A 19128-nucleotide genomic window follows, 5' to 3' on the forward strand; every position below is an offset into this window, starting at 1 on the left:
AAATGGGTCGATGTCAAAAACATGATGTTCGGTTACCTTTTTTTCAGAATAATGCGGATATCATGCAGCCATTATAAATCTTCAACCTCAAACAAGAACAGTTCTGTGGGTGCAATTGTCTGTAAGCAAAAGTTTATTTTTTTAAATTTTTTTACAAAATTTAATTTTTAATTATGTTAGTCAGCATACACTATACCCTTAGTTTCTAGTGTAGTGTTCCATGATTCATTATTTGCATAGAACCCCCAATGCTCCATGAGTTTCAAACCACACGGAGTAGACTTCAGTTGAATGTTAGCGGTTGATTCACAGGAGCTGGGAATATTCATAGGACACTTCAATAGTATCTGTAATTATTTAATCCTTTTTAAAAAGAAAAAAAGGCTCAGGCTAAATATGGCAAAATATGAACAAGTGTTTCTTTGGAGTATGGGAAAATGGGGTCTTTATACCATTATTTCTCTCTGTGAGTAGCTGTTTCTTTCTTTCTCTCCTATTCTCTCTATATAGAGATAAATGCACACAAATATATAGATTTCCATATACACGTTCTTTTTCCTTTATGAAATACAGATGGTATTTATTTCTCAAAATAAAAATGAGATTAAATAATAAAAGCAGGGAAGACTTAGTATCACAAGCTGAGTCCAGACCAAATCAATTATTAGCCACATTGCTATACATTTGTGTCTAAAATAGTTCTAGCTTGGAATTTATAGCTCCTAGTGCAAAAAGCATTGCGAATTATTACTTGTAAGCGCAAGTAGAGACTGTGGACCTGCATGGCCTACTTTTCACGTCATTTTCACCCCCAAATCCCTTACACTGTGGAGAAGCATGTGTGCATATTACACATTTGGCTGTCATCAGAGGAACAGACATCAACTTCTCGAGGTGAGGATGGAACCAGGAAAAACAATAAAGCAATAGCCGTGAACCATGACCTAGTCACTGCAGAAGAAAGCCTTTGTTCTCAACACTCAACTGAGTCATTGGGGTGGTGGCAGCCATGGAGGGGCCTTCATTTATGGGTAGCCATACAGCCACCCCTAACTTGGGTGCTCACAACCCCAGAAAGATTTGTTAGAACCTACTTGTATGTCAACCAAATGAGTCCCATCAAATCTGCCCATGACTCTGGACAGCTCTGATGCATCCTAGGTCACTGAGCGGTTCTTCTGTGACCAAGTACATTCAGAAAGGCCCTTTTCACATCCTTGTTCCGGAGGCTGTAGATGATGGGGTTGAGGAAGGCAGAGACAACATTGTAGAACAGGGCCAGCTTCTTGTCCCACTCGGGGTCATACCAGGAGCCAGGCCTCATGTGCATGATCATGGCTGGCCCATAGAACATGATGACCACAGTGATGTGGGAAGCACACGTGGAGAAAGACTTGAGCCTCCCCTGGGTTGACTGGATTCTTAAGATGGAGGCAAAGATTCGCACATAGGAGGCCAAGATGAGAGAGAATGGGACCAAGAGCAGGATGAAACCCAAGATGAAGTCCAAATGGTCATTGAAGGACGTGTCCGCACAGGCCAATTTCAGGACGGCAGGGACCTCACAGAAGAAGTGGTTTATCTTGTTGGGGCCACAGTAAGGCAGCTGCATGGTGAAGACGGTGTAGATCAGGGCCCCAGCTACACTAATGCACCAACAGCCTGTGACCATCTTGATACAAATGGGACGGCTCATGAGTAGGGGATAGTGAAGGGGGAAACAGATGGCCACATACCTGTCATAGGCCATAATGGCATAGAGGACACACTCAGCAATGCCCAGGACCAAGAAGATGAACATCTGGGCAGCACAAGCCCCCCAGGAGATGGTGTTCTTTGGACACACCATATTAACCAACATCTGGGGCATGGTGGTAGTGACATAACTCACGTCCACCAAGGAGAGGACACTGAGAAAGAAGTACATGGGCGTGTGCAGGTGTGAGTCCAGGTAGATCAGGGTGACGATGAGTCCATTTCCCAGAAGAGTGATGAGGTAGAGGAGAAGGAAGAAGGAGAACAGGGCTAGCCTGACCTGTGAGTCACTGGAGAATCCCAGGAGGAGGAACTCAGACACAGAGCTGTGGTTCTCCTTGCCAAGGCTCTGCATGGTGGGCTGCCTATTAGGGAGACAAGGGCTTCCCTGCTCTGTGTTGGCCGCAGGGGGAGGGAGGACAGAGCTGACAGAAGCGGAGTCACACACACATAGCGCTTTGCACAGACTCGCACGGATTTCATCAAACCTTGTGGAGTGGGACGCAAAGGGAAGGAAGGATAGGGCATGTGGCACCCGGAAATACATCAGGAGATCTGGATTCCTACCTGTAATGGAACATAGGATGCCTGACTGCCCACAGGTCCTTGTCTGGAAACCACCCCCACCCACAGACGGCAAGGCATTCGGTAGCCATGTTTGTAGCAGGGGACGCAGACAACCAGGCCACTGCTGAGTTGTACCAAAGTGTACACCTGTCCCGGTCTGGAGGACAATTCTCTGCTGAGAATTCAAAAGGACGACACTGTCGGTGTCTATGTCAGTGGGCTGTGTGTGCCTGACGTACAATGTCCCGGAGTCAGTGTGGTGGTAACAAGGTCACAGGGGCGCTGGCGCAATAGAGAAGAAAAGTGGAGCCTTGAGAAATGCTAAAGAGCAGACGTGCAGGGCAGCAGACAGAGACCTCACAGCCCCAAGCCACCGGGAGCGTGACTCTGACTCCTGACTTACAGCCCCAGGTCCCCCTTCGTTTCCTGTGCTTGGATGCCTGTGGGATTTTCTGTTGAATCCTTGAAGTCACTCCCCCATGAGCACATTTCTAATGCAGCTCTTCCTGAATGTCCCGTGGTTGTCACTTACCCAGCTGTGTGACATTGGGAAAGTCCCTTCATATCCATTGGCCTCAGTCATCCCACCTGTTAGAGACGAAAAATCTATGGTACAGAGGGTCAGAGGGACAGAACAAGGCAAGTCACACAAGGGGAAAGAGGCAGAAGAGAGAGGAGGAGACAGGACCAGGTCTGTCTGCGGTTCTGGAAAGGGGGGGCGGGAGAAACAGGGGGGCTGCCTGGGGCAAGTACACCACCGAGAGCCAGCCGAGCCCAGGCAGGGAAGGAAAGGGACAGAGGCCATAGGAAGGGGCATGGAGACAGGAGGGAGAAGGAGCTGGAAGAGGACAGCGAGCAGGTGGCTGACGGCAGACCAGACAGAGTGGACAGAGGAGTGGAGGCCAAGGGGCAGGAAGCTGGAGGAGGGAAGGGTCGAGGGCCAGGTTCCATGGGGAGACCCAGGGAAACGCTGCAGGGGGGCATCTGTGTGAATCACAGAGGCAGCAGAGGCTGAGAAGAGGAGAACCAGGGACCCTAGAGAGGGGCCTCACCACAGGCTCCTGCAGAGGCCCAGCGAGCAATCCACGGAGGAGTCAAGAGGGCAAGGGAGGCCGAGCGAACTGCAGACCCAGTCAGAACAGCAGAGCCAGGGGTGCCTGGGTGGTTCAGTCATTAAGCATCTGCCCTCGGCTCAGACCGAGATCCCAGAGTCCTGGGATCGAGCCCCGCATCGGGCTCCTCCACTGTCAGCCTACTTCTCTTCTCCCACTCCCCCTGCTTGTGTTCCCTCGCTCACTAGCTGTCTCTCTCTCTCTGTCAAATAAATAAATAAATAAATAAATAAATAAATAAGTAAAATCTTAAAAAAAAAAAGAAGAAGAAGAAGAAGAGCAGAGCCAGAGCCAGAGCTGCAGGAGGCAGGGGGAGGACAGAGACAGAACCTTGGAGGCAGGGAAGCAGGGCAGCAAGCAGAAACAGAGCCAGGAAGAGACCGACGGACAGGGAGGGAAAGCAAGAAAGAGAAAGGCAGGGACAGGCAGTCGTGCGCCCACTCACACGGACATGAGGAGAGAGACAGGCGGCCGGTGAGCACGACTGTGGCCCAGGCTGGACTTCTCCTCGACCTCCCTGCGAGGTCGCTTGTCCCCAGCATGGTCGGGGCATTGCTGTCCGAGCTTATCAGCCCACAGGGAAGGGGGTTGTGGGCAGGGCTCCCGCAGACTCAGGGGGCCACTCTTGAGTGGCATGTGGCCCCAGGGCCGTAGTCGGGAGAGTCCCTGCAGCCTCTGGCCCAGGCTCCTGCTGAGGAACCTCACTCCCCAAGGACCTCAGGCCGTGGGCTCCTGGAGGCCCAGGTGCAGCGGGGGAGAAGGGGCTCAGCCGGGGTGGCATGGCCCACGCTGGGGAGGGTGTGTGTGGGGCTCGGACAGGGCGCCGAGGGCAGGTCTTTTCTCAGCTGTTCCTCCTTTCCCAGGAAAAAAAATGAGGCACCAGGGGAGGTCTAGGGTGATGAAGGCCAAGAAATTGTCCACTCCCCTGCCAAGTGGTGTCCCCGGGGCTGTCTCACCCATTGCGTACTGCAGGCAAAGTGTCTAGGGTCCTGGGGCTTTCTTAATCCACAGACACGCTGGAGGCCCTGAAGAAAACAATACTGGCTCAAAGATCGGGATCTCACAAAATAAAAATTAGTAAATATTTAAATGACTTTTAAAATAACAGTTTATCAGGCAGCGTGAACTCATTCAACTTTCTCATTGTGACACAGTGACACATTAATTATGCTTATGTGGGGCATGGTTACACTTCCCCGTGTCTTATAAAAGACGGTAACCTTGGAGGTCGTCAACTGCCAGTGGCTCTCAGGTCTCAGCCCCCTGGGAGGGTATGTTCTGGCGTTTCAGATAACTTGTGAGCAGCTTTCCTCTTGGTGGAGAAAAGAGCCAGAGAGAAAGGGTCAGAACTGTAGCAACAAAGACTAAAGACCGATAAGAGGAAGAACTTACACCCTGCAATTCTGACGTAGCAGCAAAGACCTGGGAGCCCTCTGTCTTTTGATGTTTCTGGCCAAAGGGTGAGGAGATCAGTTCTGTCTGGAGGGCAAAGGACACATCGTGCTCCATCCTTTCTGGGCATGCGATGGCCGGGTGCTCACAGATGGCCCAGGGAGCTGGCATAGCATTTGGAACGAGGCCCAATATGTCTCGCAGGAGTCAGACTGGGGTTTGGCTTCATTACATAGGAATGGTTTAGTTGGGAGCTGCATGGGGGAGAAGCCACTGTGAGCAGAGCCCCAGAACCTGGCTTCTGGGACAGGAGGCCTCCTCAGGCCGGGCCACCTGGCTCACACCAGCCTGCCTCATGGATGGGGGAGGGTGTGGGAAGCCAGGGCTGGGCGCCCTGGAGCCTCACTGGGTGCTGTGCTCCTCGATGAAGCCCCTCTCTCTCCCAGTGTTGGCACAGTGAGGGCTGGGGGCTTCCTCCTCAGTGACAGGGTCTCTGTCCTGTTCCCTGCTGTCCTGAGTCAGACCCCCACAGGGAGTCCACTGCAGCACTGACCAGGCCACAGTGGCCTCTTGCTCCCGTTGACGGGACCTCAGGATTTGGTGGTGTCTACGGCCAGCTAAAGCCGCACTCAGCTCCCTCTGAGACCCTCAGGGCTGGAGGCCTTTGCCTGCCCCACAGGGGAGTTCCCACCCTGAGATCCCCTCACTCTCTGGAGGGCTGTTGCTTTTCTGGCATTTCCTGGCCCAGCCTGGAACAGCCTCTCCCTGGCTGCCCACCCCAAGCACTAGGGCTGTGGGGGTGTCACCCACCTCCTTCCTCATGTCGCCGGGTGACAATGCTGACCCCAAATTCCAGTGTAGGCTTCCCCACACACACCACCAAGCACATCTCCCATACCAGTCAGTGTCCTGCAAGTCACCTGAATTCTGACACAGTCCACCTGGACATAGGGTTGGATCCCACAGGTAAGGGCTCAGTCCTACAAGACTGTCCCCCACTCTCCCAGCTCAGTACCGCTGGCCCCAGAACCGGCAGAGCAAGGGCACCCCCCTAGAGCTGAAGAAGCCAATACGGGTCTTTGCTTGGATCACTGTTGCTATTGTTTTGAATGTTCTGGGTTTTTTGGATATATGAGAAAACCCTTTCTCTGCCCCCCAACCTGTCTCTCACACGTGATTTCGTACATCCAGGGTTTTGGACCGCAGTGAAACATTTTTAACTGATACCTGATTTTACTAACTTACCAGATTTCAGATACTTAAATTAATCTCTTTACTTAGTGACCTACATTCCATAATTATGTCTTCTATTTAACCAGGATATACTTGGTCAAATTGATTGTTAACGAAGATGATATTTAAGAGTTCTCACCATAGTCGGGCAAGCTGAGACACTATTCAGTAGCAGGGATTGAATTGACTTCACTTGTGAATTCAATCTCTACGAAGCTCTCTCTGAAAAACTGACCTGGCTTACGAGGTCACAACCTCATAGATGTCACCCACTGGCCAGCAGGAAATTTCTGGAAACTTTGGAGCCTTGATTGGAGAGGAATTCACCCAAATTTATACGTACTGTGGGTCAAATATGAAGGACAGACTTTCTTGGGATTGGGTTTCCAACCTCAGCATATCGAATAATAGAGCATTTAAAAATTTCAATTTGAGATTATATATGGCAACTTCCAGGCAAAAGTTAATTCTGTGGCTTTAAAAGTGCTTCAATACTGCATGTCTCTAGACGGTCCGGATGGCTAAAATTCCTACTACACCGGTACAGTGAGGCCGGACAGAAGGAGACCAGTTTTTTTTAAATCAAGAATAATTTTTGAAGATTATTTATGATCACAAGGGTCGGTATTGTAAGAAAAAACATCAAGTAAGACTCACAGAGGGAACAGGGATTTCTTGGTGTCCAGCAGACCCCCAGAGGATTATCTAACATTATAAGGCTGTTCTATTTTAATTAACTTTCTGTGGCCTTGGGTATTTTATAAGTCTGCAGGTGTAACTGTGGAGTTCTAGAAAGCTAGTAGCAAGACAAATGATTTCTGTCTATAATATGCAAATAATTCCTATTCATAAAAACCTAAATCAAATTTGTCCAGGAGAGAATATAAATTTGTGTAAGCCAAGTGCTCCAATCATCACATCTTACTGGATCCTTCATGAGTTAATGAGCTTAGTGAAATCTTTGACACATGTTCATTTAAGAAAAACCATAAAGGAAAACATTCATAAGTTTATTAAGAATTCTATTGATTAAAAGTCATTATTCTATTCATCAAAGAAAAGAAAACTCTTTAGCAGTAAAAACAAAGCAACATGATACAAGTCAAAACCTATTATCAAGTGAATAAATCAAGTTCCAGAAGAATAAATGTAGTATAATTCAATTTAAAAATCACCACAGCCATAAAGGAAGGATAAGATCTTGCCACTTGTGACAACATGGAAGGACCACTTAGAGAGCATTATGCTGAGTGAAATAAGTCAGAATGAGAAAGACAAGTACCATGTGATTTCACTCCTGTGTGTAATCTAAAAAAACAAAAGGACAAACAAGGAAACCAAAAGTAGAATCGGACCTATAAATAAAGAGAACAAACTGGTGGTTGCCAGAGGGGAGGGAGGTGAGAGGATGGGCAAAATGGGTGAAGGGGAGAGGGAGATACTGACGTCCAGTAATGGAATGAAAAAGTCATGGGAATAAAGGTCACAGCACAGGGAGTATGGGCAACGACACTGTAATAGCGTTCATGGGGACAGGTGGTAGCTACGCTTGTGCTGAGCACAGCGTAATGTGCAGAGATGTTGAATGACTGTGCTGTGCACCTGAAACTACATTGTGAGACAGCTATTCCCCCAATCATAATAAACAAGATAAAATGAGAATGTGACCAAAAAATAGAGTGCTTTAAACATTTAAGAAATCATGAGAACACGTGATAGTTTAATAATTGTATTATATTTCTTTTAAAATATTAAGAAAAACAAAGATATTTTGAACCTTAAAATCGAGATGCTGAAATGTTAACGGTAATTATCTCCACGTCTAAGGTAATGGATAGTTTTCATTTTCTTCTTTTCATTTGCATCTGTGTTCTAAAATGTAAGAATAAACTGTATTACTTTTGCAATAAAGAAAACAAGCAATGTTGAGAAATCATTCTTTTTGATGGTTGAGTAATATTCCATTGTATATATGGACCACATCTTCTTAGTCCAGTCATCTGTTGAAGGGCATCTCGGCTCCTTCCACGATTTAGCTATTGTGCACAATGCTGCTATGAATATTGGGGTGCATATGGCCCTTCTCTTCACTACGTCTGTATCTTTGGGGTAAATACCCAGTAGTGCAATTGCTGGATCATAGGTAGCCAATTTTTAACTTTAAGGGACCGCCACACTATTTTCCAAAGTGGCTGTACCAATCTGCATTCGCACCAACAGGGTAAGAGGGATCCCCTTTCTCCACATTCTCTCCAACATTTGTTGTTTCCTGCCTTGTCAATTTTTGCCATTCTAACTGGCGTAAGGTGGTATCTCGATGTGGTTTTGATTTGAATTTCCCTGATGGCTAATGATTTTGACATTTTTTCATGTGACTGTTAGTCATTTGTATGTCTTCATTGGAAGAGTGTCTGTTCATATCTTCTGCCCATTTTTTGATTGGATTATTTGTTTCCCGTTTTCTCAACATTTGCAGCAACATGGACGGGACTGGAGGAGATAATGCTAAGCGAAATAAGTCAAGCAGAGAAAGACAATTATCATATGGTTTCACTCATTTATGGAACATAAGAAGTAGGAAGATTGGTAGGAGAAGAAGGGGAAGAAGAAAGGGGGGGTAAACAGAAGGGGGAATGAACCATGAGAGACTACGGACTCTGGGAAACAAACTGAGGGCTTCAGAGGGGAGGGGGGTGGAGGAATGGGATAGGCCGGTGATGGGTAGTAAGGAGGGCACGTATTGCATGGTGCACTGGGTGTTATACGCAACTAATGAATCATGGAACTTTACATCAAAAACTAGGGATGTACTGTATGGTGAATAACATAATATATTAAAAAATTATTATAAAAAAAAGAAAACAAGCAATGAACTGAGAGAAGATAGTCTCAATGCATGTAATAAACAAGGAAGATCCAAAATATATAAGAAAGTGCAAATCAAGGAAAGGAAAATGATATCTCATAATCGTTGAAAATTACAGCTTGTTTTTCACTATGAGAAATGCTTTTCATGTATTATCTCATGTAACCCTTCCAACAAACTCCTGAGGTCTATACTACTTTCTTCCCGTTGACAGATGGGGAAACGGAGGCTCAGAGAGTTATGTACCTTGCCTGTCACCACTGAGTTAGTACAGGGTACGGCTGGGATAGAATACGGGAGTCCGGCTTTTGAGCTTAGCTCACTACACAACACTACCAGAAATCTGATGAAAAAATGCTAAATTCATTAGCAACCAGGGAACTACAAATGAAACAAAAAAAGATGTTACCACTTTCCACCTGTGAGACAGATAGCAACTTCAGAATGCTTGAGATAGAGAAATAATGTCAAGTGTTGATGAGAACTAGATGGGTGTATCAGTATAATTACTTGGAGAACAGTTGAGGAGTATCTAGTAAATCTGACGTTTCTTTGATTCTGCCACTGCCCAGTCCATGGCTACACATAAATCCTAGGGGGGGATCCTTGTATATGGAGAAATGTTCAGAGACATTTGTTGCAGAATTGTTTAAATTGTGAGAAACTGGAAATAAATGTTTGACAATAAAGAATTAGGTAAATGAGGGGCACCTCGGTGGCTCAGTCAATTAAGTGCCCGACTCTTGATTTTGGCTCCGGTCATGATCTCCGGGTCCTGAGATTGACCCCGAATTGACTCCATGCTCAGCAGGGAGTCTGCTTGAGATTCTTCTCCCTTTTCCTCTGCCCCTCCCCCATCCCTCTCCAAAAACAAAAAACTAAAGAAAACAAAGATTCTCCCTCTCCCTTTCCTTTGGCCCTTCCCCTTCCACTCAGGCACATGTACCCGTGCTCTCTCTCAAAAAAGAAAAAAAAGAAAAAAATTAGATAAATGAGGCGTGGTATGTTCAAATGCTCGCTACAGAGAATGCGGTAGGCCTGTGTCTACCAAATGGGTCGATGTCAAAAACATGATTCTAAGTTACACTTTTTTCAGAATAATGCAGATATCATGCCACCATTATAAATTTTCAAACTCAAAGAAGAACAATGCTGTGGGTGCAATTGTCTGTAAGCAAAAGTTTCAAATCACACGGAGCAGACTTCAGTTGAATGGTAGTGGTTGATTCCTAGGAGCCGGGACTATTCAAAGGACACTTCAATGGTATCTGTAATTATTTAATGTTTTTTAAAAAAGAAAAAGGCTCAGACTAAATAAGGCAAAATATTAACCAGTGTTTATCTGGGGTATGGAAAAATGGGTCTTTGTATATTATTTCTCTCTGTGGGTGTCTGTCTCTTTCTTTCTCCCCTGTTCTCTCTATATACAGATAAACGCATACAAATATATTTTTCTTTATGAAATATATACACATAGTACTTAATTCTCAAAATAAAAGTGAGATTAAATAAAAAAGCGGGGAAGACTTAGTACCACAACGTACTCCAAACCAAATCAATTATTAGTCACATTGCTACACATTTGTGTCTAAAATAGTTTAGCTTGGAATTTATAGCTCCTAGTGCAAAAAGCAATGCTAATTATTACTTGTAAGTGCATGTAAATACTGTGGACCTGCATGGTCTACTATTCACGTCATTTTCACCCCCAAATCTCTTACACTGTGGAGAAGCATGTGTACATATTACACATTTGGCTGTATCCGAGGAACAGACATCAACTTCTCGAGGTGAGGATGGAACCAGGAAAAACAATAAAGCAATAGCCGTGAACCACGACCTAGTCACTGCAGAAGAAAGCCTTTGTTCTCAACACTCAACTGAGTCATTGGGTGGTGGCAGCCATGGAGGGGCCTTCATTTATGGGTAGCCATACAGCCACCCCTAACTTGGGTGCTCACAACCCCAGAAAGGCTCAGGTTGGTTGGAACCTACTTGTATGTCAACCAAATGAGTCCCATCAAATCTGCCCACGACTCCGGACAGCTCTGACGCAGCCTGGGTCACTGAGCGGTTCTTCTGTGACCAAGTACATTCAGAAAGGCCCTTTTCACATCCTTGTTCCGGAGGCTGTAGATGACGGGGTTGAGGAAGGCAGAGACAACATTGTAGAACAGGGCCAGCTTCTTGTCCCGCTCGGGGTCATACCAGGAGCCGGGCCTCATGTACATGATCATGCATGGCCCATAGAACATGATGACCACAGTGATGTGGGAAGCACACGTGGAGAAAGACTTGAGCCTCCCCTGGGTTGAGTGGATTCTTAAGATGGAGGCAAAGATTCGCACATAGGAGGCCAGGATGAGGGAGAATGGGACCAAGAGCAGGATGAAACCCAAGATGAAGTCCAAATGGTCATTGAAGGACGTGTCTGCACAGGCCAATTTCAGGACGGCAGGGACCTCACAGAAGAAGTGGTTTATCTTGTTGGGGCCACAGTAAGGCAGCTGCATGGTGAAGACGGTGTAGATCAGGGCCCCAGCTACGCTAATGCACCAACAGCCTGTGACCATCTTGATACAAATGGGACGGCTCATGAGTAGGGGATAGTGAAGGGGGAAACAGATGGCCACATACCTGTCATAGGCCATAATGGCATAGAGGACACACTCAGCAATGCCCAGGACCAAGAAGATGAACATCTGGGCAGCACAAGCTCCCCAGGAGATGGTGTTCTTTGGACACACCATATTAACCAACATCTGGGGCATGGTGGTAGTGACATAACTCACGTCCACCAAGGAGAGGACACTGAGAAAGAAGTACATGGGCGTGTGCAGGTGTGAGTCCAGGTAGATCAGGGTGACGATGAGTCCATTTCCCAGAAGAGTGATGAGGTAGAGGAGAAGGAAGAAGGAGAACAGGGCTAGCCTGACCTGTGAGTCACTGGAGAATCCCAGGAGGAGGAACTCAGACACAGAGCTGTGGTTCTCCTTGCCAAGGCTCTGCATGGTGGGCTGCCTATTAGGGAGACAAGGGCTTCCCTGCTCTGTGTTTGGCCCTTGGGGGAAGGAAGACATAGCTGACAGAAGCGGAGTCACACACACATAGCGCTTTGCACAGACTCGCACGGATTTCATCAAACCTTGTGGAGTGGGACGCAAAGGGAAGGAAGGATAGGGCATGTGGCACCCGGAAATACATCAGGAGATCTGGATTCCTACCTGTAATGGAACATAGGATGCCTGACTGCCCACAGGTCCTTGTCTGGAAACCACCCCCACCCACAGACGGCAAGGCATTCGGTAGCCATGTTTGTAGCAGGGGACGCAGACAACCAGGCCACTGCTGAGTTGTACCAAAGTGTACACCTGTCCCGGTCTGGAGGACAATTCTCTGCTGAGAATTCAAAAGGACGACACTGTCGGTGTCTATGTCAGTGGGCTGTGTGTGCCTGACGTACAATGTCCCGGAGTCAGTGTGGTGGTAACAGGGTCACAGGGGCGCTGGCGCAATAGAGAAGAAAAGTGGAGCCTTGAGAAATGCTAAAGAGCAGACGTGCAGGGCAGCAGACAGAGACCTCACAGCCCCAAGCCACCGGGAGCGTGACTCTGACTCCTGACTTACAGTCCCAGGTCCCCCTTCGTTTCCTGTGCTTGGATGCCTGTGGGATTTTCTGTTGAATCCTTGAAGTCACTCCCCCATGAGCACATTTCTAATGCAGCTCTTCCTGAATGTCCCGTGGTTGTCACTTACCCAGCTGTGTGACATTGGGAAAGTCCCTTCACGTCCATTGGCCTCAGTCATCCACCTGTTAGAGACGAAACATCTGTGGTACAGAGGGTCAGATGGACAGAGGGACAGAACAAGGCAAGTCACACAAGGGGAAAGAGGCAGAAGAGAGAGGAGGAGACAGGACCAGGTCTGTCTGCGGTTCTGGAAAGGGGGGGCGGGAGAAACAGGGGGGCTGCCTGGGGCAAGTACACCACCGAGAGCCGGCTGAGCCCAGACAGGGAAGGAAAGGGACAGAGGCCATAGGAAGGGGCATGGAGACAGGAGGGAGAAGGAGCTGGAAGAGGACAGCGAGCAGGTGGCTGACGGCAGACCAGACAGAGTGGACAGAGGAGTGGAGCCCGAGGGGGCGGGAAGCTGGAGGAGGGAAGTGCCGAGGGCCAGGTTCCATGGGGAGACCCAGGGAAACGCTGCAGGGGGGCATCTGTGTGAATCACAGTGACAGCAGAGGCTGAGAAGAGGAGAACCAGGGACCCTAGAGAGGGGCCTCACCACTGGCTCCTGAAGAGGCCCAGCAAGCAATCCACAGAGGAGTCAAGAGGTAAAGGGAGGCCGAGCGAGCTGCAGACCCAGTCAGAACAGCAGAGCCAGGGGTGCCTGGGTGGTTCAGTCATTAAGCATCTGCCTTTGGCTCAGACCGAAATCCCGGAGTCCTGGGATCGAGCCCCACATCGGGCTCCTCCTCTGTGAGCCTGCTTCTTCTTCTCCCGCTCCCCCTGCTTGTGTTCCCTCTCTCCCTGGCTGTCTCTCTGTCAAATAGATAAATAAAGTCTTTTAAAAAAAAAAAAAAAAAGAAAAAGAAGAGCAGAGCCAGAGCCAGAGCTGCAGGAGGCAGGGGGAGGACAGAGACAGAACCTTGGAGGCAGGGAAGCAGGGCAGCAAGCAGAAACAGAGCCAGGAAGAGACCGACGGACAGGGAGGGAAAGCAAGAAAGAGAAAGGCAGGGACAGGCAGTCGTGCGCCCACTCACACGGACATGAGGAGAGAGACAGGCGGCCGGTGAGCACGACTGTGGCCCAGGCTGGACTCCTCCTCGACCTCCCTGCGAGGTCGCTTGTCCCCAGCATGGTCGGGGCATTGCTGTCCGAGCTTATCAGCCCACAGGGAAGGGGGTTGTGGGCAGGGCTCCCGCAGACTCAGGGGGCCACTCCTGAGTGGCATGTGGCCCCAGGGCCCTAGTCGGGAGAGTCCCTGTAGCCTTTGGCCCAGGCTCCTGCTGAGGAACCTCACTCCCCAAGGACCTCAGGCCGTGGGCTCCTGGAGGCCCAGGTGCAGCGGGGGAGAAGGGGCTCAGCCGGGGTGGCATGGCCCACGCTGGGGAGGGTGTGTGTGGGGCTCGGACAGGGCGCCGAGGGCAGGTCTTTTCTCAGCTGTTCCTCCTTCCCCAGGAAAAAAAAATGAGGCACCAGGGGAGGTCTAGGGTGATGAAGGCCAAGAAATTGTCCTCTCCCGTGCCAAGCGGTGTCCCCGGGGCTGTCTCACCCATTGTGTACTGCAGGCAAAGTGTCTAGGGTCCTGGGGCTTTCTTAATCCACAGACACGCTGGAGGCCCTGAAGAAAACAATACTGGCTCAAAGATCGGGACCTCACAAAATAAAAAACAGTAAATATTTAAATGACTTTCAAAATAACAGTTTATCAGGCAGCGTGAACTCATTCAACTTTCTCATTGTGACATAGTGACACATTAATTATGCTTATGTGGGGCATGGTTACACTTCCCCGTGTCTTATAAATGATGGTACCCATGGAGGTCCTCAACTGCCCAGTGGCTCTCAGGTCTCAGCCCTTCGAGAGGGTATGTTCTGGTGTTTCAGATAACTTGTGAGCAGCTTTCCTCTTGGTGGAGAGAAGAGCCAGAGTAAAGGGTCAGAACTGTAGCAACAAAGACTCAAGACCGATAAGTGAAGAACTTACACCCTGCAATTCTGAGGTAGCAGCAAAGACCTGGGAGCCCTCTGTCTTTTGATGTTTCTGGCCAAAGGGTGAGGAGATGAGTTCTGCCTGGAGGTCAAAGGAAACGTCGCACTCCATCCTTTCTGGGCATGAGAAGGCCGGGTGCTCACAGATGGCCCAGGGAGCTGGCATAGCATTTGGAACGAGGCCTGATATGTCTCCCAGGAGTCAGACTGGGGTTTGGCTTCATTACATAGGAATGGTTTAGTTGGGAGCTGCATGGGGGAGAAGCCACTGTGAGCAGAGCCCCAGAACCTGGCTTCTGGGACAGGAGGCCTCCTCAGGCCGGGCCACCTGGCTCACACCAGCCTGCCTCATGGATGGGGGAGGGTGTGGGAAGCCAGGGCTGGGCGCCCTGGAGCCTCACTGGGTGCTGTGCTCCTCGATGAAGCCCCTCTCTCTCCCAGTGTTGCCACAGTGAGGGCTGGGGGCTTCCTCCTCAGTGACAGGGTCTCTGTCCTGTTCTCTGCTGTCCTGAGTCAGACCCCCACAGGGAGTCCACTGCAGCACTGACCAGGCCACAGTGGCCTCTTGCTCCCGTTGACGGGACCTCAGGATTTGGTGGTGTCTACGGCCAGCTAAAGCCGCACTCAGCTCCCTCTGAGACCCTCAGGACTGGGGGTCTTTGTCTGCCCCACAGGGGAGCTCCCATCCCGAGATCCTCTCACTCTCTGGAGGGCTGTTGCTTTTCTGGCATTTCCTGGCCCAGCCTGGAACAGCCTCTCCCTGGCTGCCCACCCCAAGCGCTAGGGCTGTGGGGGTGTCACCCACCTCCTTCCTCATGTCGCCGGGTGACAATGCTGACCCCAAATTCCAGTGTAGGCTTCCCCCCCACACACACCACCAAGCACATCTCCCATACCAGTCAGTGTCCTGCAAGTCACCTGAATTCTGACAGGCCACCTGGACATAGGGTTGGATCCCACAGGTAAGGGCTCAGTCCTACAAGACTGTCCCCCACTCTCTCACTTCAGACGCCAACTGAAAGTCCATGTTCTCACCTGTGTATCTGACCCCCTCCTTGGGTTCAATTAAAATGTTGAATGGCTTATAGAACTCAGAGAAATATTTAGTACAGATGACCAAGTTGTGTTAAAAGGATGGAACTCAGGAGTAGCCAGATGGAGGAGGCCCACAGAGAGAGGTATGAGGGAGAGGGCACCGGGAGTCCTAGAACATCCAGGTGGTCACTAGCTCAGAGGCTGTCTGAACCCATCCTTTTGGGATTTGATGGAGGCTTCATTACGTAGGTATGACTGATTACATCTCCGGCCATTGTTGATCGAACTCCATCTCCAGCCCCTCTCATTTGCCCAGAGGTTGAGGGTGGGACTGAAAATCCTCTAATCCCACGGTTGGCTCCACCGGCTGTCCAGAAGTCACCTCACTGACACAACACAAGATGCCTTTATGGCTCTCATCACTTAGGAAATTCCAAGGTTCTTAGGAGCTCTGTGCCAGGAACCAGAAGACTAAATCTATATTCCTTCTTATAAATCCCAATATCACCCAGGCTCTGTAGGAAATAAGTGTTCACACAGCTGCTAACGTCATCTTTGAAACCTTCAGCACTCACTTGGTTCCTCCCCTGCTCAAGAACCTTCAATGGTTCTCATCTGTGGGAAAAGTCACGCAAAACGACAACTGCTGTTTCCTGTCTGATCTCCATTCATGTGCCTCCCAGGTAGGCAGCTCTCTAAGAGAGCCCCCGCGGATCGCTACCTCCTGGTAATCACACCTGTGTGTAATCCCCAGCACTTGAGGTTGGTTGGGACCCAGCATTTTCCTTTGAACGAATTAAACAGGGCAAAAGGATGAGATATGACTTCTGAGATTTGATTAAGAAAAGACTGACTTCCATGTTGCTTGAACTGTCTCTCTTGGACTCTTCTCACTTTCTTGCTCTGATGAAGTAAGTTGGCCTGTGGTGAGCTGCCCTATGGAGAAGTCCATGCGTCAAGGAACAGAGGGTAGTCGCTAGCCAACAGACAATAGGGGACTGAGGCCATTGGAGCAATAGCCAGGGCGGAACGGATGGCTGCCAACAGTCACAGGACTCCGTGACAGTAGCGCTGGCCCCAGAACCGGCAGAGCAAGGGCACCCCCCTAGAGCTGAAGAAGCCAATACGGGTCTTTGCTTGGATCACTGTTGCTATTGTTTTGAATGTTCTGGGTTTTTTGGATATATGAGAAAACCCTTTCTCTGCCCCCCAACCTGTCTCTCACACGTGATTTCGTACATCCAGGGTTTTGACCGCAGTGAAACATTTTTAACTGATACCTGATTTTACTAACTTACCAGATTTCAGATACTTAAATTAATCTCTTTACTTAGTGACCTACATTCCATAATTATGTCTTCCTTTTAACCAGGATATACTTGGTCAAATTGCTTGGTAACAAAGATGATATTTAAGAGTTCTCACCTTAGTCGGGCAAGCTGAGATACTATTCAGTAGCAGGATTGAATTGATTCACTTGTGAATTCAATCTCTACAAAGCTGTCCCTGAAAAACTGACCTGGCTTACAAGGTCACAACCTTATAGATGGTAAGAAATATCACCCAGTGGCCAGCAGGAAACTTCTGGAAACTTTGGAGCCTTGACTGGAGGGGAATTCACCCAAATTTATAGGTACTGTGGGTCAAATATGAAGGACAGACTTTCCTGGGATTGGTTTTCCAACCTCAGCATAACGAATAGAGCATTTAAAAAGTTGAATTTGAGATGCCATATGGAAACTTCCAGGCAGAGGTTAACTCTGTGGCTTTAGAAGTGGTTCAATACTGCATGTCTCTAGGTTTGCAAAGCATTCTCAAGATGGACCATATGGCTAACATTTCTATTATGCTGATACAAGCAGTGAGGCCAGACATAATGAGACCAGTTGTTTTAAAATCAAGAATAATTTTTGAAGATTATTTAAGATCACATGGGAAGGTATTGTAAGAAAAAACATCATCTAAGACTTGCAGGAGGGAACAGGGATTTCTTGCTGTCCTCTTGGTACAGTGCTGGATATTGTCTAGGACAATATTGTCTAGGATTATCTAACTTTATAAGGGTGTATTATTTTAATTGACTTTCTATGGCCTTGCGTATTTTATTTATTTATTTATTTATTTATTTATTTATTTTTATTTTATTTTTTTTAAAGATTTTATTTATTTATTCGACAGAGATAGAGACAGCCAGCGAGAGAGGGAACACAAGCAGGGGGAGTGGGAGAGGAAGAAGCAGGATCCCAGCAGAGGAGCCTGATGTGGGGCTCGATCCCAGATCGCCGGGATCACGCCCTGAGCCAAAGGCAGACGCCCAACCGCTGTGCCACCCAGGTGCCCCGGCCTTGCGTATTTTATAACTGTGCACGTGTAACTGTTGAGTTAAAGAAAACTGGTAGCAAGACAAATGATTCGTATTTATAATAATGCAAATAATTCCTATTCATAGAATTGAAAATGGAATTTGTCCAGTAGAAAATATATATTTGCGTCAGCCAAATTCTCCTTTGAACCAATCTTAACATCTTACTGGTTCCTTCATGAATTAATGAGCTTAGTGAAATCTTTGACACGTGTTCATTTAAGAAAAACCATAAAGGAAAAGATTCATAAGTTTATAGAATTCTATTTATTAGAAGTCATTATTCATTTCATCCAAAGACAAGAAAACTCTTCAGCAGTGAGAACAAAGTGACATGATAAATGTCAAAACCTATTATCGAGTAAATAAATCAAGTTACAGAAGAATACATATGGTATAATTCAAATTAAAAATCATCACACAGCCATGAAAAAGGATGACATCTTGCCATTTGTGACAACATGGAAGGACCACCTAGAGGACATTATGCTGAGTGAAATAAGTCAGATTGAGAAAAAAAAGTACCTTCTGATTTCACTCATATGTGGAATCTAAAAAACAAAAGGACAGATTATGGAAAAATATTCCATGCTCATGGATCAGAAGAATTAACATAGTTAAAATGTCCATGCTACCCAGAGCAATCTACACTTTCAATGCTATCCCGATCAAAATACCGAGGACATTTTTCAAAGAACTGGAACAAATAATCCTTAAATTTGTATGGAACCAGAAAAGGCCCCAAATCGCCAGGGAACTGTTGAAAAGTAAAAACAAAATTGGGGGCATCACAATGCCGGATTTCAAGCTGTACTACAAAGCTGTGATCACAAAGACAGCATGGTACTGGCACAAAAACAGACACACAGACCAATGGCACAGAATAGAGAACCCAGAAATGGACCCTCGGCTCTTTGGGCAACTAATCTTTGATAAAGCAGGAAAAAACATCTGGTGGAAAAAAGACAGTCTCTTCAATAAATGGTGCTGGGAAAATTGGACAGCTATATGCAAAAGAATGAAACTTGACCACTCTCTCACACCATGCACAAAGATAAACTCCAAATGGATGAAAGACCTAGATGTGAGACA

General features: G+C 47.7%; 2 protein-coding genes across 2 annotated transcripts; both read right to left on the reverse strand.

The window, feature by feature from the left end:
* Positions 1–1162: 1162 nt before the first annotated feature.
* Positions 1163–2110, reverse strand: LOC125282897 (olfactory receptor 2A12-like). The gene has a single exon (XM_048220492.1). The coding sequence runs from the start codon at positions 2108–2110 to the stop codon at positions 1163–1165; it is 948 nt and encodes a 315-aa protein (XP_048076449.1).
* An 8878-nt stretch (positions 2111–10988) lies between these two features.
* LOC125282896 (olfactory receptor 2A12-like) lies at positions 10989–11936 on the reverse strand. Its single transcript, XM_048220487.1, has one exon. It carries the CDS (start codon positions 11934–11936, stop codon positions 10989–10991), a length of 948 nt encoding a protein of 315 aa, XP_048076444.1.
* Between the last annotated feature and the right edge of the window lie 7192 nt (positions 11937–19128).

Source organism: Ursus arctos, unplaced genomic scaffold (genome assembly GCF_023065955.2).
Source record: "Ursus arctos isolate Adak ecotype North America unplaced genomic scaffold, UrsArc2.0 scaffold_12, whole genome shotgun sequence".
In the NCBI taxonomy this organism is placed as follows: Eukaryota; Metazoa; Chordata; class Mammalia; order Carnivora; family Ursidae; genus Ursus; species Ursus arctos.

Bases quoted from the DNA above. Each gene is read 5' to 3' on its own strand.
- LOC125282897 (XM_048220492.1), bottom strand. From the start codon at position 2,110: ATGCAGAGCCTTGGCAAGGAGAACCACAGCTCTGTGTCTGAGTTCCTC.
- LOC125282896 (XM_048220487.1), bottom strand. From the start codon at position 11,936: ATGCAGAGCCTTGGCAAGGAGAACCACAGCTCTGTGTCTGAGTTCCTC.